The sequence below is a fragment of the Arachis stenosperma genome, chromosome 3, assembly GCF_014773155.1.
Source record: "Arachis stenosperma cultivar V10309 chromosome 3, arast.V10309.gnm1.PFL2, whole genome shotgun sequence".
Classification (NCBI taxonomy): domain Eukaryota; kingdom Viridiplantae; phylum Streptophyta; class Magnoliopsida; order Fabales; family Fabaceae; genus Arachis; species Arachis stenosperma.
In genome coordinates, this window is record NC_080379.1 from 168,745,817 (window position 1) to 168,767,812 (window position 21,996).

The following is a 21,996-nucleotide window of genomic DNA, read 5'->3' on the forward strand; positions in this document are numbered from 1 at the left end:
TACAAATGTAGGATAACTCTTTCACAAAAAAAGTAATGTAGGAAAACTAATAAAATCTCAATTGCTTATATATAAATCTTTTTTAACTCACTTATAATTTAATAATACATTTTAAGAGTGTAATAATATTCTTTTAAAGTTTTTAATATATTTAATGTATTTTAATCATTTATATTAAAATATTTTTTTGTGATGTTCTTAAAATGTGTGTAATTTGTATTTGGTTATCCCTATGTGAATTAGCATAAAAGGCATAAATACGATAAATCGGTTATACATATTAACTATTTATTTTGACACGAATTTTGAAAAGCTATGTTACGTATAATGACATATAAAATATATGTAGTTAATATTTTATTAGAAAGTTAAGATATATTTTATTATGATTTTTTCTCCTTTAAATTTTTTAAATTTCATTTATTATAGTCATTATCATCGTTATCATCAACAATAATAAGAATAAAATTGAATTTAAGGATAAATATATTTATGTTTCTTTATTATATTTTTTGGTCCAAGGTAGATTTTTCATTGATGAAAAAACGGATTTAAAGGACTACAGACAAAAAGGATAATTTTAAAATTTTTCATAAAAGACAGAATTGCAATTAAAGAGAATAAATGAGATAGAAAGAAAAAGTGGAGTCCAATTAGGCCGGTTGGTTCTCCTGGCTGCATCCACAATTTTGCAATGATGAAAATGCCGACCTTCGAAGATGAAGCAACATTGAGCCTTTTAAATTTATTAGGTACTTAGGTAACTATTTCTACTAACAATAAAATTTTTTCGTGAAGAAATCAAATTTTTTCGAAAGTTCAGTAAAACAAGCACTTCTACTGCACAGGCACTGCATCATCAAGCACCTTTACTGTGTCAGAAAGAATTCCCCGTCATCAGTTACTAAACTAGCGAAAAACTATATTTTGGGCCGCTTTGGGTTGAGAATTTTGAAAATTCGAGAGCCACATGTTATTGTCTAATTAGATATGTTAGATGTCATGTATGATATGAAATAATTTTTTATATTATCAATTGTTTACAAAAATACTAATTGAGTGAACTTATACTATTTAAAAGACTGATTTAAAAAATAAGTTATCTTTTAGAAATTAATTTGACTATTAATCTAAATTTTTTATTATAAAAAAAGAAAATATTTAAAACAGAAAATTTGACACTTTGATAAAGTAAAAAGAACGACGGCATAAAAATAATGCGGAATAATACCTATAAATATACCTACATAACTTTGTTCGAAATGATGATAAAGCACAAGAAAAGAGCAACAATGTCTTCCATTTTCTGGATACAACGCAAGAAACAAAGAAAGAGAAAAGGAAAAGAATATATCAACTCCAACAAATTCTGGTGAGTTGCTTGCTTGATCATAATCAACATTAGAAGAATTAAATTGGGTAAGTTTAGTAGTTAGTTCATTAGATCATTTAAATAAGTGTAAAAGGTTTGAATTTCGTCTTATAAATATAATAATTCATTGGTCAATAATAAATTTTTAAATGAAACTCAGTAACACAATAAATTAATCTTTTGACTGATCCGGTGAAAAACCATACTCAGCATCAGAAGACAGATTGATAAGGAAATTCCACATTCAAAATCTTTTTTTTTTTGTTCATGAGACATGGTTTTTATCTATATTTTCTGGGTAAAGACTATGTAGGGCTATTTTTGGGCTCGGGCCCATTAATGCTCGAAAAAGTATGGAAGAGAAGAGAAAGAGATGACGATGACATTGGTCAAAGTAAGTCAAGAGTCCATCACCAAAAAAAAAAAAAGAAAGTCAAGAGTCACTCCATGAGCGTGCTGAGTAAGGAACCACCCCCGAACTGACCAGTTATTAAAAACAACAGAACACAATCAACATTACACTTTCAATCAATTTTCTCCCTCTTTCAAAAAATTTCTTGTTTCTTTTTGGAATGGGTAAAAGACTCAAATAGGAAAATACTTTATATTTGTGTTGCTGATGATAAGTTTTAAATAATTATTAATAATTTATTACTACTTTCTAATTCTATTCTCACTGTTTTTCTGTAGAAAAAAAAATTACTTTTAATGTTGTGAAGAAACTAACTTTTGGATAATCTTTTATTGTTCTTTACTCCTTTTTCTCTTTGAGCTTAAAGGCACTCATGCTCATCAAAACATGATAATGGGGTGTCCTTAGTGCATGTACGAGAGAAAATAATTGTACGAGGATTTTTTTTTCTTGCCTTTCCTTTCTAGCTAAGAAAACCATTTTCTTTTGCTTATTTTTACTCACTCTAATGGCTTTGCATTTTGAAGGGTCTTTGTGTTTTTGATCAAGCATTCAGCACTCTATGCGCTACTGAAATACCTCGTTGCATGGGAGACATGTTGAATTGGAGTTCAAGAAGAAAGAAGGCCATTGATTATAGTGATCATGGCTTTATGGACACTGTGTTTTCATGGTCCCTTGAAAACATTTTCAATGAAGATCTTTACAGGGACAAGGTTAAGATTTCAATATTACAAAATTACTATTTTTATTTTTTTTAATTATTATTATTATTATTCATAAGTGATACAAGGTTTGATTTATCTTTTTTGTATCCACTATCATTACTTGTGTTGCAGTGTTGGTAATATGTTATTGGCATCAGAATGTCAAAATTTGTATTTTAATTCAAGAGTTTGCATTCTTGTCATGCTAAACATGTTACGTGCGGATCCATTTTGAGTTATTCTCTTTGCTGTTTACACGTTACAGGTGAAACAAATTGATATGAGATTTAGCTCCATTGAACATTATTTTGGGTCATATGTGTACCCCTTGTTAGAAGAAACCAGAACACAGCTATGCTCAAGTATGGAAATCTTGTCCAGTGCACCTTTTGCAGAAGTAATCTCTCTTAAGGAGTTATATTCAACTGATAAGAAACTCTATGGTGTTAAGACTGGCATTTGGAAAAACAGGTTCTCCGGTCATGGAAAAGAGCTATACAAAACGTTGTCTGGAGATGTTTTTCTTCTGGCTGATTTTAAACCGGAGACTGCAAATGATTTACAAAGGGTTGGAAGGATGTGGACCTTCGTATTGTCTGCTGGTATACCGGAGCAGGAACTTGAGGAAGACACTGATATTGTATCTTCTTTTAAGTTTACTGCATCTAAAGACATTGACGTTGATGAGTTAAGGGAAAAATCTTTGTTTATGGTGTTTCTGACGAATATAATCCCCAACAGAAGAATATGGAAAGCATTGCACATGTCCCGGAATTCAAATCTGATCAAGAAAATTTTATGTGCTAGTGATGTGGTAAGACATTTAGTTTCATGTAATGGCTTTGTTCGCATTGTTTTCTATTTATAGGAATATATAATGTAGGAAAAAGATAAGTTGTTAATGTCAAAACACTCATAACATTTTTAAAGATCTATTGCTGATTGTGTATGAGTCAAATAGTGTAATGTTGTTTTGCTATTGATATATGAGAAGATTCATGCCAATTAACTTAATTGTTTGTGAAAATGTAATTCTTTTTTATAATTACAAAAATGTAAATAACATTTTCTTATTAATTGTTATGTAACTATATTTCATCTCTAAATAAAGTTTATTTTACTATCTGATTATTGCAACAACTTATGGATGTGTGATGCAATACAGGTTGAGGAAATTTGTGACTACTGCTCTTCAGAGATTGATGATCTAAGAAATGACACAACATATGAAAGTTTATTATCTGAGCTGAATGAGTCCCAATATAAGGCAATTTGTGCATGCCTTTCTTCCTCTCACTGCAATCATAATGCTACTGTGGATCTCATTTGGGGTCCCCCAGGAACTGGGAAAACCAAGACTTTGGGAACACTTCTTTTTGCTCTATGGAAAATGAACTTTAGGATTCTTGTCTGTGCCCCAACAAATATTGCCATTAAAGAAGTGGCATCACGTTTCTTAAGTATCGTGAGAGAATCCTTTGATGGAAAATCTGATGATGTGTTCTGGTCATTAGGAGATATGCTCTTGTTTGGGAATCATGAGCGGCTCAAAGTTGGTGCAGACATTGAAGATATATATTTGGATTATCGGGTCAAGCAGCTCCTTACATGTGCTGATTGGAAATATTGTTTCGCTTCAATGATTGACTTTCTTGAAAATTGTGTTTCAAGTTATCATATATTTCTTGAGAATGAGTTGTTCAAGGAGCAAGGGCACGTTGATGATAAGTCTACTGATGAAACAAAAGATGGAAACTCATCAGATTGTAGTGAGGGGATACAGAAATCGTTTCTTGAGTTTATGAGAGAAAGGTTTCTTTCTTTGGCAACAGCACTCAGAAACCGTATTTCCATCTTATGTACTCATGTTGCCAGAAGTTACATTTTGGAGTATAACTTGGAAAACTTGGGCTGCCTTATTGAGTTACTTGATTCGTTTGAAGATTTGCTGTTTCAAAATAATATCAACAGTGAAGTGTTGGAAGAGATTTTGTCACCTTCAGACATGTGCCACAGTTCTTCTGGGCCATTTATGCGTGACGAAAGCTTATTGTACAAGAACAGAACTGAATGCTTGTCTTCTTTAAGAACCCTTAAAAGTGCTCTTGATGTACTCAACTTGCCAAATTTTTCAATCGAAACATCAATTAGAGAGTTCTGTTTCCGGACTTCCTCAATAATATTTTCCACTGCTTCTAGTTCTTCTAAGCTACATTCTGTTGCCATGGAGCCACTAAACATTTTGGTCATTGATGAGGCTGCACAGCTAAAGGAATGTGAATCAACAATTCCTTTGCTACTTCAAAGCATAAATCATGCCATTCTTGTTGGAGATGAATGCCAGCTTCCAGCAATGGTTGAAAGTAAGGTACATGAATGCTTCTTTGCTTTCATGCACATTATATAAATGTTTAATACTTTAATTTGGTCAATTTTATATCTCTGGCCCCTGCAATCCACCATCTATATCCTAGAATTTCCATCACAAATTAATATTTATGATTGTCACTGTTCTCTTGAAGATTTCTTATGAAGCTGGTTTTGGAAGAAGCTTATTTGGGAGGCTGAGCTCATTGGGTCATCAAAATCACTTTCTCAATATACAGTATAGGATGCATCCAGCTATAAGTTACTTTCCAAATACACACTTCTATTTAAACCAAATTCTCGATGCTCTGAATGTGGGGAGAAAGAACTATAGAAAGAAGTATCTACCAGGGTCAATGTTTAGTCCTTACTCTTTCATAAACATAGTTGGTGGCAGAGAAGAATTTGATGATGCTGGACGCAGCAGAAAAAATATGGTTGAGGTGGCAATTGTGATGAAGATACTTAAAAATTGTTTCCAAGGTTTGTGGTTGTCTCTCCTCCTGTCTCTGTCCTCTTTTTCCTTTTTTGAATTCTCAGTAGTAATTTATAATATTATTGCATTTTATTATTTAATAGTCAGTAACAAAAAAATTATTTTTGGAGTTTAAGACTTTGTTATGTCATTGTGTGTCCCATTTCAGTGTTTAAATTATACAATTACAAATAGCCTAAAGAAAACAGTATGGTAATTTGGGAAACATACAAGATACATAAATCTGTTTAAAAAGTAACTACTTTGTTAGCGTTTCTTTCCTTCAAAATAAACAATAAAAAATCTTCCCTTTATTTGAATATGTACTGCTACCTTTTCTTGGTATGCAGGTTGGCTCGACTCGAAGGAGAATGTTAGTATAGGTATAGTGTCTCCATATGCTGCTCAAGTTGTTGCAATTCAGGATATGCTTGGACAGAAGTATAACAAGCATGATGGGTTTTATGTGAATGTGAAAACAATTGATGGCTTCCAAGGTGGAGAGCAAGACATTATTATATTATCAACAGTTAGAACCAATGGAGGCACTCTCCAGTTTATTTCTTCTCCTCAGAGGACTAATGTTGCTCTTACAAGGGCTAGGTAGAACTTAATATCTATTATTATTTTAAATTTGCATTGCCCTTTTGTCTGAAATTGTAATGTTGCTTTGATATCCAACAGACACTGTCTATGGATATTGGGGAATGAAAGAGCCTTAACAAGTCAAGATAATGTTTGGAAAGCTTTGGTGCTTGATGCTAAAAAGCGTCAATGTTTCTTTGATGCTGATGAAAATGAAGAATTGGCAAAAACTATTTGGGATGTCAGGAAAGAACTTGATCAATTTGATGATTTGCTGAATGCTGATAGTCTCCTTTTCAGAAATTCCATATGGAAGGTATTTGTGATTCTCAATCTTGTGGTTTTGACTTATTATTTCTGGCTTTGATATCCTCAGCATCTACTTAACCTTTGATTAACCACGGCCATTCTTCCATTGTTTTGCAGGTTCTTTTCAGTGATAACTTCCTCAAATCATTTAAAAAACTGCGATCAAAGCGAACCAAAAAGTCTGTTATAAGCCTCTTACTTAAACTTTCCAGTGGGTGGAGACCCAAAAGGATGAAAGTGGATGTGCTTTGTGGGAATTCATCGCAGATGTTGAAGCAATTCAAGGTTGAAGGTCTCTATGTCGTTTGTTCAACGGACATAGAAAAGGAATCAAGGTATATGCAAGTTTTAAAGATATGGGATGTACTGCCTCCAGAGGATATCCCTAAACTAGTGAGACGCCTTGATAACATATTTGGAAGCTATAGTGATGATTTTGTTAGTCGTTGCAATGAGAAATATTTTGAGGGGTAAGTATGTCAAGTTTGCATTTTATTGTACCTATGCTATTATGGCTAGCTGATGTCATGTGTTTTGCTTTTGCAGGAAAATTGAGATTCCAATGAGCTGGGAAAAGTCAATTGAGATCATCAGATTTAAGAATCTTGATACTAGTGTAAATGATGCAGAATTAGGTCCTCAAGGTGATCAAAGACTTTATATTGAGAATTCAAACGTTGAAGAGAGTCTTTTGTTGATGAAATTCTACTCTCTATCCTTGGTTGTGGTCAACCACTTGCTTTCTGACTGTGACAACAATGAATTGGATCTTCCGTTTGAAGTAACAGACGAGGAACGAGAGATAATCCTCTTTCCTAAAAGCACATTTGTGCTTGGTCGCTCTGGTACTGGAAAAACCACTGTTCTGACCATGAAGTTATTTCAAAAGGAGGACTTGCACCACAAGTCTGTTGAAGCAGCATATTCAACTACTAGTTCAGCAGTTCCTTGTTTGAATCAGGATTACAAAGAGAGTTCTTCTGTCAATGACAGGCCTGTATTACGTCAGTTATTTGTAACAGTGAGCCCCAAGTTATGTCAAGCAGTAAAATATCACGTTGTTCGTCTAAAAAGGTGTGTAACTTCTTTGATTCATCATCTCAGATGAATGGCAGGCTAAACATTTTTTTTATTTGAAATATGCGTACTATGTTTGTTGTTATCTGTTTTGAAGTCCATCATATTGTTATCCATCCATGTTTATCTTCGTAACATTTTATGCATTGAAACTTTGGAAATGTGATAGTTTTAAAAAAAATGTTATCTTGTTGATTCCAGACACAGCTTCCATTTGTTGTATTAATGGAGGAAATATAGTCCCTAGTGGTTAAATCTGGAGTTTCAAATGGATTTAAGTTTATAATTTAAGTATAGCTACATTTTTTTTCATGCATATTTGTTTAGAAACTGTTTAGAAGCAAATATTTTTCAACTTGACAGATGTATTCAAAGAAAAATAGTTCGCTTTCTGCTCCAGTCAAAATAGGAAATATGCCAACTGTCAACCCTTTCAGTTTGGATATGATAAAATATATTGCCAGTGTGTTCCAACTTCTGTTTTCATGAACCATAGAAGAAACATATTTGCTGCTTTGTAGTGAATTGCATGTAAAGTTTCTTAGTTTTGCCTTTCTAAGAAACTTTGTCATAAGTTCACACTCTCTTAGCTCCTTAATTCGTTGTCCTCATTATGAGTCTAGCATGTCAAAGTCATTTAAGTTAATTTGGTCTTCATGTGTTTTGTAAGTTTCTTAAATTTCATCTGTGTCACATATTTTGTGCATGATTTGGTTTATAACTAATATTATCAGACATTGTGCTAACAGATCTATATGTGGTGGCAATGTTTCTGTTGAGAGGAATCCTATGGATGAAGATATTGATGTTAATGCATTGCAATTCAAGAATATTGCAGATTCTTTTATTGATTTGCCTGCAGATGCTTACCCACTTGTCATAACATTTCAGAAGTTTTTACTGATGCTTGATGGAACTTTGGGGAATTCCTTTTTTGGAAGATTCAGTAACCTTGATTCTAATAGTCAAAATCTTGGTGTCAGTTCTGTTGCTTTAGAGACCTTCATAAGAAATAAGGAGGTGACGTATGATAGGTTTGCTGCATTATATTGGCCTCATTTCAATCTCCAACACACTAAGAAGCTTGATTGCTCTAGAGTATTCATTGAAATCATATCACATATAAAAGGTGGTATCCAAGCTATGGAGCCTGGTGAGGGTAAGCTAAGCCGAAACGATTATCTCCTGCTGTCTGAAAATCGTGCTTCAAGCTTAACTAAACAGAAAAGAGAGATGATATATGATGTTTATCTGAGTTATGAAAAACTGAAGCTAGATAAAGGAGAGTTTGATATGGCTGATATTGTAGTAGACCTGCATCGTCGACTCAGAAGTAAAAGATATGAGGGTGATGAAATGCATTTTGTATATATTGATGAGGTGCAAGATCTAACAATGAGTCAAATTGCTTTGTTTAGATATGTGTGCCAAAATGTAGAAGAGGGGTTTGTTTTTTCTGGAGATACAGCACAAACTATAGCAAGGGGAATTGATTTTAGGTTCCAGGATATAAAATCTCTCTTCTACAAAAAGTTTGTGTTAGAGTCAAGGAGAAACACATACAATTATGGAAAAGAGAGAGAGAAAATTTCAGATATTTTCTTATTGAACCAGAATTTTCGCACCCATGCTGGAGTGCTGAAGTTATCCCAAAGTACCATTGAGCTTCTTTTTCGCTTTTTCCCTTATTCTATTGATGTCTTGAAGCCGGAAACCAGTTTGATATTTGGTGAAGCTCCTGTTGTTCTTGAATGTGGAAATAAAGAAAATGCAATTGTAACTATATTTGGAAATAGTGGACATATGACAGGAAAAATTGTTGGTTTTGGAGCTGAACAAGTAATTTTGGTACGAGATGATTTTGTTCGAAGGGAAGTTCTGGATTATGTGGGGAAACAGGCACTTGTATTAACCATTTTGGAGTGCAAAGGCCTAGAATTTCAGGTTATCTCATAACTATCCCATTTAGTTTATTTATGCTATGTTATATCTTTTTAATGGTCTTTTGTGCTATTTTCCAGGATGTATTGCTCTACAACTTTTTTGGCACTTCGCCCTTGAAAAATCAATGGAGGGTGGTATATGAATATATGAAGGAACAAGATATGTTGGAGCCTAAAGAACTTAAGGCTTATCCAAGTTTTAATGAATCAAAACACAATATTCTGTGTTCTGAACTCAAGCAGCTGTATGTGGCCATAACCCGTACAAGGCAGAGATTGTGGATTTGTGAGAATACAGAAGAATTCTCGAGACCCATGTTTGACTATTGGAAAAAGAAATGTCTTGTCCAGTTCAAAGAATTGGATGATTCACTTGCTCAAGCAATGAAAGTTGCAAGCAGTCCAGAAGAATGGAAGTCGCGTGGCATAAAGGTTCTTTTTGTTCTCAAGCATTATTTTCAGTGTGTTTCCTTAAAAAAGAATTAACATATCCGTTATGCAGTATACTACTTTTGAATTTAGATTGACTCATTATTTATTGGTGTCATGTCATGGTAGTTCATTATAATTTGTTTAGCCATATAGAAGTAATATCTGTATAGCTATTAAATGCTCTCATGGTATATCACAGTTCTCACATATAGGTCTATAATATGTGAACCATAGAGAAAATCTTTGCGAACCATTTTGTTTGACAATTCTGTTTCCAAACCAAGATTATATCATTATGATTCTTCCTTTGCAGCTCTATAATCAAAATAACTATGAGATGGCAACAATGTGTTTTGAAAGAGCAGGGGACTCCTACTGGGAGAAAAAGTCTAAGGCTGCTGGTCTTAGGGCAACTGCAAACCGTTTGCGTGATTTGAATCCTGAGGATGCGCACGAAATTCTTAGGCAAGCTGCTGAAATTTTTGAAGGAATAGGAATGATTGATATTGCAGCTCAATGTTTTTCAGATTTGGGGGATCATGAAAAAGCTGGTATAAATTTGAAGTTTAGCTTCTATATCTATGCTTATCATCTGTTATTAGTTACTTCTCCACATTTTTTCTCTCTTTTCTTGTTTTGAAGATTTTCTGATTTGACATAAGAAATTAATGACTAGGCCTGTTGGGCTAAGTTACCCAGGTTGCTGAATTAAACACATTTAAAAACAGAACAAGTTGAAACCCATAAATATAAGCTCTTCTACGGTAGCACTAACAGTTAATATCTAACAGCAGTATCATATTTGACATTTCTATGTCCCCTATTAAACATGCATTGTTGTGTGATTCATCATAAACCAAGCTCTTCCATTCATATCAAGATAGTAACAATATTTTGGATCATAAAATATCTTAATCCTTCCATTATTTTACTTTCTGTTTCATTTTTAATATATTAGAATATTTATATATCTTGAAAATGTATATGATCACTTTAAGATTTGTAAACTTCTCTACTTAGAAGATTTATTTTCTTTTGCTATTAGGGAAGCTTTATTTGGAGAAGTGTGAGGAGCCTGATTTTAAAAGAGCAGGAGATTGTTTTTATCTAGCTGGATGTTGTGAAATGGCAGCTCAAGTGTATGCTAAAGGCAAGTTTTTCTCAGATTGTTTGACTGTTTGTGCAAAAGGAGGGCTTTTTGACCTTGGCTTATACTACATTCAGCATTGGAAGCATAATGAGTCTGCTGGCCCCATTATGGCTAGAAGTCATGAACTATACACAATGGAGCAAAAGTTTCTTGAAAGTTGTGCTCGTCATTATTATGATCGTAAAGATACTAGATCCATGATGAAATTTGTTCGAGCTTTCGATTCCATTGAATCGAAACGTGAGTTCTTACGTTCGTTAAGTTTACTTAATGAGCTCCTCTTGTTGGAAGAGGAATTAGGAAACTTTGTGGAGGCAGCAGACATTGCTAAGATGATGGGTGACATTTTGTGTGAGGCTGATTTGCTAGCCAAAGCTTGTAAGTTTGTTGAAGCTTATGAACGTATTCTTTTCTACGTTGTTGCAAATTCTCTTTGGTCTTCGGGGAGCAAAGGATGGCCCTTGAAACAGTTTGCAGAGAAGGTCGAGCTTTTGAATAGAGCCTTGTCATTTGCTAAGGAAACATCTAGCAGCTTTCATGAGCGTGCTTCTACTGAGGCTGAAATATTATCATGTGAGGATAGTAATATCTTCAAGATAATGATTCATTTAAAATCTTCTCGAATGCATGGAAGTATCAGAGGTGAAATATTGTGTTTGTGGAAACTTTTGGATGTACATTTTCAGATGAACACCTCAAAGTATTTCTGGAAAAATAATGTGTTTGATGATTCTGTGGAAGGACTGATTGTGAAGAATCAGCTTTCTGTGGAGACTTTGTTTTACTGTTGGACAAGTTGGAAGGATAACATTCTCCGTGTATTGGACTATCTTCCAAGTTTCAAATGCCAAGAAATTCAGCAGCATAACAGCTATGGATTGTTTGCATTGGATTATTTGGGTGTTCAAAAACAGAATGACATGTACCTTCTACTTGTCCCTGATGCTAATTGGGTGATAAAAATGGGTGACAAATTTCTGAAGAAGAATGGGAGGCTAGTATCTGTTGATGTTCATGCTTTAGTCTCTGCAGCAGAGAGTTATTGGTGTTCAGAGCTATTTTCTGTTGGCATGGTTGTCTTGCACAACCTTGATGCACTTTACAAATATTCAGTTAACAAGGTTATTTCAGAATTTTGTCAACTCAGGTGTTTGATGCTTATCTATGATGTTGCGAATTTTCTGTGCAAATCCAAGTGTTTTAGCTGCAGCCATGGTAGCATGAAAACATTGGAGAAATTTTCCAGATATCCAATTGATGATTTTCCGCGTTATATAGCTCTTCTAAATGGGAAGTTACTAACAAAAGACATGTTTTCTCTTAAGGAAACTGGGACTTATCGGGATTTGGTCGAAAAGGTGGTCTTTGAGAACCTTAAACAATATAGGTTGACTTATGGTCAAATTGGAAGAGTGGTAGTTATGATTCTTGGTACACCTAAATTTAATAGGGAACTATTTGTGGAAATTGGGACAAAATGGGAAGGTAATCTACCTTGGCAAGAATTCATTAAGAGCTTGTATAAGAATTCAACAAAGGAATCTTCGAAGTTCAATGAAGCAAGTGAAGAGCTGCTTCACATGCGTAAGTTTTATGAAGCTGTGCGGTATACTTACCATGTCGATTGGGAGATTGAAATTGACTATATTTCTCCCGGTTGTTTTATATATCTCACTGAACACCTTTTTCTCTTGGCATCCCGTTGGAGGGGTTTGGTTGTTGCCACAAAGTCATCTTTGGTTGAATGGCTCATTTACCAGGAAGGAAACTCCCCTAAAGATTTGAGTTCAAAGGATGGTGTACCACAAATTGTTGAAGATGTCCATAGGTTCATTTACAAAGTCATCCGTGTGCTTCTTAGTGAACCAATTACAGTCAAAAAGTGGATTAGAAAATCAAACATGAATGTGGAACATTATTATCCATTGTTTGTTCTAAGATTGGTTGTCTTACTATGTTTGCTTCATCTCAGCTCTGGGCTCTATCTAGATTTACTTCATGATTTGTTCCGGAAGAACAGCAGCGTGTCTGCTCAATGTGCACACCTGCCTCGGGAATTTCTTGATGTTCTTCGCAAAGGAAAGAATAGCCTGGGCTTGAAAGTATATGCTGAGGCATTTAAAGTGATTGACGATCCCTTGGTAATTGTCAATTTACGAAAGAATGCTTCAAAATTTGTGTCCCCAGATGCTACCATTATTGATTTAATGACATGCCAGAAACAAGAGCTCATGTTAAAAGTATTGCTTCCAAAACAAGTAGATGATACTGCAGCAGTTATAACAGAAGCTTCTGACGCAAAATCTAATGTGTTTCCTTCAACAAATTGTTCAGATCTCCCAAATAGAAGTTCTGTTGTTTCGGATCAGCCATCGAACAGTGGGGGAATTAGACCTAATGAGTCTATGAATGTTCTCAGCTTCTGGGATGTGTTGGAGAAGTTACAGTTGGCTGTAGATGAATCATGTATGGTTAAGGTTTCGCATTATTCCATCCTGATACAGGTATGCTTCTTCCTTCATTGTTTTCGTGTGTTTGTGTTTAGAATCTAAGATGGGCCTTATATCTTTGAAAAATAATTATGTGCTTCCCACCTTTCACACTCTTCAGGAGAATTTCCTTGACCCTTGCATTGAGCTGCTAATTTCTTCAATATGGGGAAGCTTACCGAAAAACCCTGTAAACCTTGAAAACAAAAATGAAATGGGAGAAGTGTTGAGCTTGCTTGATGAACTGAAGCAGCTTTCTTCATCATTGATTGCAACGTAAGTTACAGAAATATTCTCTCTTATTGAATTTTATTTTGGACTTGTACTATCAAATCAGTAAGTTATAGAAGTATTTTTAACTTTCTGCCGGAACTTTGTGATCATCTTCTCCTTCAGTGATTTGAAGAACCAACTTCCGGTTATTGGTGAACTTTCTAAGAAAATTCTTTCAAGACAACCGAAAGTATCACATATCCTGGATCAGCTGTTTCTGCTGTGCGAGAGGAAAGTTGTTGTTGACTATGGTGTGGCTTCAGAAGCGAGCACAGCAGCATTGGACAATCATGACCACGGGCAAAGTGCTCTGGAGGAATCAAAAGACAAAATGTCCAAGAATTCTCCAGTCAACATCAATTCAGGATCCGGAAATACCAAGGGGAATGGAAAAGGGAAGAAAAACAATTCTAAGAAAAAGAAGGGAGGCAGAAAAGGGAAGTGAAAGTGCACTTACTTCCCTTGATGAGAACTGTTGTCAGCTTTTGTGTAGACATAGATGTAGTAATTAATTATGCTTCTCAGCTTTTGTGTAGACATAGATGTAGTAATTAAATATGCTTGAACTGTCTGGTTTTGTTTGTTCTGATTGTGTATATCCTTTGCTGTAAATAAACCTTTAACCAGTAATTTCCCCAAATCCAAGATTCGGCTCCTGCATTTCTTGGCCATCACACATCTGCTGATTGCAGCTGTGATAGATTGCTTAATGAAAGCCGTTTGTTCCCTCATTTTAAACACACCTACACTGCTCACACGACAACCAAATGCACAACAAACGCTAATTCAGATTTTAAATGTGAAATTTGCAGAAACCTTATCCCGTATGCTTAACCATTGTGTTCTTTGTATTTTGGAATTTGTTAATCAAGATTCAATCTTTGTCCGAAAAATAAACAAAATATCCTTCGTAGCTTCTCTAACGCTTGAATTCAGTTGTGAGAATCTTCGATCAGAAAAACACAGCTCTTCTAACAATTTCTTTAGATAAACCTAAAGTTAGTCTTCATTATAAACTCTTATAATACAACATCGACTAATACATCTTCATGTAGTTATTTCATTTGAACAGAAGTTTACTAATACTAATATAATAGTTCATGTAAAATGGCTGTTGTAAAATATACCAAATCACATATCGACTTAACAGTTACCAAATCGCATTTAATTTCCACATATTGATGAACACACGAAACAATCGCAAATTGTTGACATATTTTTGTCGCATGTAAAATGGAACCAATGCAGAAATAGCGTGTTTAAAATTTGTGCAGTGTAATTGTGATTAACTTGGTGATCACCAAGCATAAAGTGAACAAAATAAGAGACAAAAGGAATTATGCCATGTGCCATAGAAATAGAATCATGGGCGTAGTTAAAGAAACAAGCAACTTTAAGCCACTTTTCTATTTTCTGGTCGCCTTAAAGCATGTATCCACACTCCATACCAAATACTTTGGCAAACCCACAAGCTTAAAACATATAGAAAGGCAAGATTCGATAATAACAAATCAGTAACATGATCGACTTGAAAATGAGGGGAATCAACAGAAAACTATATTTAGGAAACATTATGGATTAAAGTGGAAAATAAAACACTGTAAAGTGGAAACATAAACACTATTTGTTACAGGTGCCGAGCTTCTAAAAAAGTGTATCAGAGTTCAATGGAACTCAATTGTTTGTCACATTATTAGTACAGTCTCTATAGTTCTTAAAACGTGAAAGAATTTAACTTGGAATCATGCAGATGAGACTAACACTCACCTCACACAGGAGAAAATCAGACTCCAAATTCTTGTGTCTGGGTGTATCCAGCCACCCATCTTTATTATTATTATTATTCTAATTATCCAAAAGAAACTCAACTTCTTTCCAAAAAAAATTGTTACTTTCTTTTAGCTTTCGTCGGAACCAAACAATTTCATCCTTGACAAAGGAGTCCTCAAGTACCCATCAACCTCAAACTTCTTTGGCGACAATTCTCGATACTTGGCGAATTGTTCCTTCGCCTCGTCATTCCGATCAAGCAAACTATAAATCATTCCTCTGCAAAAGTAAGGCCGGAAATCAGAAGGGTCCTCTTTGGTCAATTGCTGATAAATCCCCAAAGCTTCATCAACATTCTTCTGAAGGAACTGGATCTGCGCCATGATTAGTCTCACGTCCCTCGCTTCCTTCGCCTTGTTCTTCTCCTTTGCTACCGCAAGAGCCTCCTCCAGCCTCTTCATCACCGCTTCTCCTTCTCCGCTCCGATCCATTAACAACGCATTCTCGAATAGAGCCTCGAACGAGAGCGGATTCGAAGCGAGAATTTCTTCATACACCTTGCGTGCGTTCTCAATTTCGCCTATTTCGCTCATTAGCCTTGCCGTGAGGAACTTCCAGTCTGTTACCTCGGGCTGCGCGGTGCATAACCGTTTGAGAATGGAGAGCGCCTCCTCGTCCTCGCCTACTTCGAGCTTCTGCTGCAGCAGCGACTTGAGCGCACTGACAGCTTCGTCGTTGGTTCCGAGGAACTCAGACAGAGGGGAAGAAGACGAAGAAGAGGAAGATGCTGCTGCTGTTGTTGCAGCTGCTTCGGCGGCGGCGTTTTCGGTAGTGGATTCTTCGAGGATCTGAGGGGACGGCTCCGCGGAGGTGACGGTGGTGGGAGGTAGTTCGGCGCGGGCGGGGAGAGCGGAGAATTTGACGGCGATTGCGGCGGCGAATACGGCGGCACCGGCTAGGGTTTTGAGGTTGCGAAGAATGGGATTGGTGACGGCAGTGGAATTGGAAGTGGAGGACTGGGCGGAGACGGTGAATCGAGGGAAGGAACGGCGAATGGGGATGTGGAAAGGGAGGTTAGGGGGAGGGAAGGATTGAGAGCGAGCAAAGGAGAAGAAGGAGGGCGGGACGGTAGTGAAAGTGGAAGAAGACATGGTTGAATTAGGGTTTGTGACAGAGAGTCAACAACGGTAGTGGATGTTGTTGGTGGAAGACTCAAGGCACAAGCGGGTGTGCCTGTGAATAGTGTACTAGTGTAGTGTGTGTTTTGGTGTTTGGCTTGGTTTTAGTTTTAAACTTGGGAGTCTTTGACTTGTAACGTTGAGTCTTTGTCAAACTGTGGGCTAGAGTGGGTGGGTAATGGGTAGGTGTGGCTTCTCCGCTACCTCATGCGATCATGTCTCTATTTGTTTCTTCAATTTTTCTTTTATATTATTTAGGATAAATCACGCAAATAAATAAAATAGCATTTAAATTTACATGATTGTCCTAAAAATGGAAACGTTAACATATGTTCGGTTTTGTCGATAAAATTATATAAATCGAAGTTAACGAACTTGGTTTATCCTTTCTCTATATAAATCAAATCAAATGAATTTGATTTAGTTATATTAGTGATAAATCAAAATAGATGGATTCAATTTACTAAGATAGTATGTTGTAATATATACATTAAAATAAATGAATTCAATTTACTATATATAACACAACATGATATAAATTGAATTTAATAAATTTAATTTATACATATATACTTACAATGGTACTAAATCAAAACTAATATATATATATGTATGGTATTTTTTTTACGGTATTCCACAATTCGACAAATTAAGAACTAATCCATTGTGGTAATGAGTTTTATTTAAGAATTTGTTGCTGGCCAATAGGTTGCTGTATACATAAGGCGAAATTCGAAAATACTTACGTATATAAATATATAAATAGGAGTAGAATGTTAAATCCTTATTAAAGTAGACTCACAATGGCTAGTGATGAGAGATTTTTAGTTCTTATGCATTATAGAGAGTCGATTAAGAAAAAAAATATGAGAGGGAATAAAATTTACTGATAAGAATTCGTTGAGTATTTTTATCAAACCTTATATGAGTTTCGTTGAGTGTCAGAATACTATAATCCAAAAACTGGGACTGCATGGTATAAAATGAGTGGAGAAGTTATTCTATAAAATTTCGATTTCTATTGTATGTGATGGTGTGAAGTACGATTTCTTCATGATAGACAATGACGAAGATTTTCAAGTTTTGTTCCCCTGTCGTCGTCAGTTTTTCAAGGTGATGATCCATGAGCTATTGGCCAAGTTTGGAGATGTGGTATGTAGTTCAGGAGGATCAAACTAGAATCTTCAATCTTTAGCAATGTCAGGAGCCTCTAGTTTAATGTCTATTAGTGCCTTATCATATGTGCTAGCATTACACCTGAGACAGTTTTAGTTGCATCTTCGTCGTAATCTAAACTACGATTGTGACGGACAAATAGGTGATAACCAACCCTTCGCTCAGCTTGCTATTGCAATGACCGGTACTCCTATTATGCTCTAGATTTTAGGAGAGGGTGGAGCACTAGATGGTGTTGAAGATATACTGCGAGATGATGATGATGTGGAGCACACCATAATTGATGATGATATAGGGAGGAATATTCCAGTTGAGGGTAGTGAAGTATCTAGTTCGGGAACTTAGCAATACCCACCCCAGTTTTCGACTTTAGACTTATAGGCCGTGACACAGAAGAGGTTACCGAATGTAGCATCTAGATTTGGGACTAGAAATACACAAGATACAGGAGGTCTAATTGAGTTTCAAGTTGGTCAGCAATTTCAGGATAAAGAGGAGGTCCTCTTAAGCATGAAGACTTATAGCATTTGCCGTACGGTTGAATACAGGGTGCTGGAATCTGTTCATATCAAGCACCATGAAAAGTGTAAGGAGTTTGGCAATGGTTGCACATGGTTGATTCGGATCACTCTTCGCTAACGAAAGGGTATTGGGAGGTAAGATGATATAATAGACCTCGTACATGTCTGGCCACGTCGATATCTAGTGATCACAGTATGCTTGATTATCATGTTATATCTGCTTTCATACTGCCTATGATTAGAGCTAATGTTATCATGTCGATCAAGGTACTGCAGAATACGACAGAGACACATTTCGAATGCGACAGAGACACATTACAGGAGAATTTGGTTGGCTAAGCAGAAGGTCACAGATTTACGAAGATTGGGAGGAGTCATATAATGAGTTGCCGAGATGGGTACATGATGTGCAGATAACGATGCCAAGTAATGTTGCAGTGTTGAAGACGAGCCTTATGCGAGTTGGTGGGAAAGTCAATGAGTCATCAGCTTATTTCCATATATTTTTTTGTCATTCCCACCGTGTATTGAAACCTTTTAGCATTGTAAGCCATTGATTAGCATTGATGGAACCCACTTGTACGGTAAATACGGGGGCACACTGATGGTTGCAATTGCTCAAGACAAAAATTCCAACATCATTCTCATTGCTTTCGCACATGTAAAGGGTGAGAATTAGGGGTGGCAGGAGTACCCGAACCCGCGGGTACCTGACCCGTTCCAACCCGGTCGGGGCAGGTTTAAACCCGACCCGGAGCGGGGTGGGTTTTGACCGGGGCGGGGCGGGGTCGGGGTCAGGCTAAACCCACCCCTACCCGCCCCGTAGTACATATATATATATATATACCATTTTAAGTTTTTAGGGTTTCTATTCCTTACAGCCACCATCCCACCACTATACTCATTTTATTTTTTCATTTACGCGTTTCTCTTCAGCCCCAAAGAACCCTAGCGGAGAAGACTGAAGAGGGAAGGAAATTCACTTCCTCTTCTCCCTAGTGAACCTCAGATCTAGTGACCTTCACTGCTCCATCGAGCCTTCCGCCGAGCTTGTCACCGTCGTTGCGCTGCCGTCCTGCCGAGCCTGTCACCGAGTCGCTGCCGTTGCGTTGTCGTCTTATTGGCGCCGTGTCGTCGCCCTGTTGAACCCTCAAATTTACTCATCGTTGGCTCTTTGCTGAACTACCGAAGCTACTGAGTGAACCCTTCTTTCTCACCATCTTCCTCCAAGTGGTAAGTTTTCTTGTCTCTGCGCTGCCCTCTTTGATTATATTAAATCAATATCCAAGTCCAAGAAGCTTAATATGTATGAATCATGAAAATTAATTTTTTAACTAGTTAAGTATAATCAATTTTTTATTGTAATAGCCATTTTAGTCGTACCCAATTTTTTTCATCACAGGTTGCATACCATTGCTTAGATGAAGAATTTTTCCTTCATAGTATGTGTATTAGGGATTTAGGGTATTGCTTGCCAAATTAATGCTAGAGTTTGCCTTGACAATATTTTCATACAATTGCTTGCCAAATTAATGCTAGAGATTGTCTTCACATTATCTGTAGCTTTAATTAATTTTAATTTCATAGTTTTGGTTAGAGTTTGACTAGTTAGAGTTTTTACTGTTTTCTCTTGTGATTGAGGTATTGCTTGCCAAATTAATGCTAGAGTTTGCCTTTACAATATATTCATACAATTGCTTGTTAATTTTAATTTGAGCCTTTTTTATGTGCCCAGTGATAAATACTTATTGTAACCAAAAAACTTCAGATATTTCTAATTTAAATATTGAAAAAGTTTGATCTATTTAATTTGTGGTTGGTTAATCACTAACCATAGCTTTATAAAACTTCATGCCTCTAATTTCCACCTTGTACTACTATTTCAAAGTTTGTATACAAACAGATGCAGTTTATTCACTTTTGTGATCTTGAAAATTCTTCTTTAGTTTGTGTATCTCAATGACTATCTGAATATTGTACTTGTAATTAAACCACTTTTTGTCATGATTCTTGGGACTGCAACATCTTTTAATTTATGAGGAGTTTTTGCTCTGAAATTTTAATTTATTTATTATTTTATTTAAATCCTACTCAATTTCAATTCTTGCATATCACTCACTTAATTATAGTGCTAAGCTTCCAGTTTTGTTTCTCTGTCCCTCAAGATACATGTTATGGCTCTTCTCTTTCATTCTTTGCATGAAGAATCTTGTATGCTTAATTGAAATGAGCTTATCTTATGATAACATGGATGGATTTCTATGTTATTTATTAAAGAATGAAATTAATATAACAAACAAAATTGAGATTATGTTGCTTTTTTCATTTACTGGCTTTGCTAACTGATTAGACGCAATTAATATAACTAACATTCATGTCATGCATTTTGGTTGCTTTCAAAAGCATATGTTACCCTTTCACCTCAGCTATAGGTTACTATGTTTCAAAGAATTTTGTGCTCCTTATTGAAATAAAAACATGTTCTGGTTGGAGTTCATTCAATTGTAGTAGGCAAACTTGTTTTAATAGACAAGCATGTTTATTAGAGAAAAAGAAGCACACGTTATATATGCTAACCTAATTTTGAAAATTGATGCATGCTGCATGGTCAAATTGCCTTTAGTTTGTTTGCATCTCATGTAGAAATTTTATAAAGCTATATCTTCTTCATTCAATTAATTTGCTTTAAGGAAAAAAAAATATTTTACTTTGGTTCTGTTTGTGGTTGCCTGCTGCATAGTTCAATGACTATGTCAAGTGGTTTATGTGGCTTATTATGATTTTTAGTGTACTTCAATTTGTGTTTACTTATCTTAGTGGCTTAAACTTCCAATTCTCTACTCTTTCATTTATGCATTCTGATCTTTATGCATTTATGATATGATTTATGTTAATTTTATACCTCAGTAATTTTAATTTTATTGATATAGGTATTTTCAATGTAGGTTTGTTAAGATAATTTCATGGCTAGTAATGCTAGAGAAGACACACAAAGTAATAATGTTCCTACCGATAATGAAGTTGAAGTTCAGAGTAATGCTAATCCAACTTCAGAAACTCCACAACCAACGGATAATAATGCCTCAAATCCAGAAGGATCGATAGTTCGTGGAAGTTGCAAATGCGCCTATTGAGGTACTTCATAAACTTCATAAACTTCTATATATTGTGTTGTCTTTGTATGTTGACATCTAAAATGCATGCATGTTTGTTTTATTTTTCAGCTTTTGTTATGTTCCTTGTCCCCATACAAGTGAAGTTCTTACTCAAACATTGATGAAAATACTCTTAGAATGGAATGTTGATAGAAAACTGTCTACTGTTACATTGGATAATTATTCTACTAATGATGCTATGATAGATGAATTGTTGGGGCAGCTAGATTCTTCATTCTTAATGTTGGGGGGTAAATTGTTGCATATGCGTTGTTGTGCTCATATACTGAATTTGATTGTGAAGGATGGTTTGAGTATAGTTAAGAAAAGTATTGAAAAGATTCATAGTAGTGTATTGTATTGGACTGCAACGCCAAAAAGGAACGAAACTTTTGTGAGTTGGTGTCTAAAACAGCGATTCCATTTACTAAGAAATTGGTTCTTGATTGTCCGACTAGGTGGAACTCAACTTATTTGATGTTAGACACTGCATTGTTGTATAGAGCTGTCTTTCCTAGGTTAAGACAAAAGAAACCCCAATATAAAACTGTGCCAAGTAATGAGGAGTGGAAACTTGCCAAGAAAATATGTGATAGATTGAAGTT

General features: G+C 35.5%; 2 protein-coding genes across 3 annotated transcripts; one reads left to right on the plus strand and one right to left on the minus strand.

Moving 5' to 3' along the window:
- Positions 1–1,336: 1,336 nt before the first annotated feature.
- Positions 1,337–14,207, plus strand: LOC130969754 (uncharacterized). Of its 2 annotated transcripts, none has more exons than XM_057895627.1 (15): positions 1,337–1,372; positions 2,312–2,500; positions 2,757–3,305; positions 3,657–4,859; positions 5,014–5,341; positions 5,684–5,936; positions 6,018–6,234; positions 6,345–6,697; positions 6,774–7,301; positions 8,054–9,248; positions 9,326–9,679; positions 9,993–10,230; positions 10,725–13,333; positions 13,440–13,594; positions 13,715–14,207. In XM_057895627.1, the coding sequence occupies exons 2-15, from the start codon at positions 2,372–2,374 to the stop codon at positions 14,034–14,036; spliced, it is 8,433 nt and encodes a 2,810-aa protein (XP_057751610.1). In that variant the 5' UTR covers positions 1,337–1,372; positions 2,312–2,371; the 3' UTR covers positions 14,037–14,207. The 2 variants fall into 2 exon arrangements, with proteins under 2 accessions (XP_057751610.1, XP_057751609.1); XM_057895626.1 differs by lacking the exon at positions 1,337–1,372 and adding an exon at positions 2,138–2,215.
- Positions 14,208–15,151: 944 nt separating this feature from the next.
- LOC130970811 (protein SLOW GREEN 1, chloroplastic) lies at positions 15,152–16,633 on the minus strand. The gene has a single exon (XM_057897006.1). It carries the CDS (start codon positions 16,510–16,512, stop codon positions 15,490–15,492), a length of 1,023 nt encoding a protein of 340 aa, XP_057752989.1. The 5' UTR covers positions 16,513–16,633; the 3' UTR covers positions 15,152–15,489.
- Positions 16,634–21,996: the final 5,363 nt, after the last annotated feature.

Coding starts and splice junctions, on each gene's coding strand:
- LOC130969754 (XM_057895627.1), top strand. CDS start 2,372: ATGGGAGACATGTTGAATTGGAGTTCAAGAAGAAAGAAGGCCATTGAT. Junction 2,501..2,756: donor AAGATCTTTACAGGGACAAG/GTTAAGATTTCA, acceptor TACACGTTACAG/GTGAAACAAATTGATATGAG. Junction 10,231..10,724: donor GGGGGATCATGAAAAAGCTG/GTATAAATTTGA, acceptor TTTTGCTATTAG/GGAAGCTTTATTTGGAGAAG.
- LOC130970811 (XM_057897006.1), bottom strand. CDS start 16,512: ATGTCTTCTTCCACTTTCACTACCGTCCCGCCCTCCTTCTTCTCCTTT.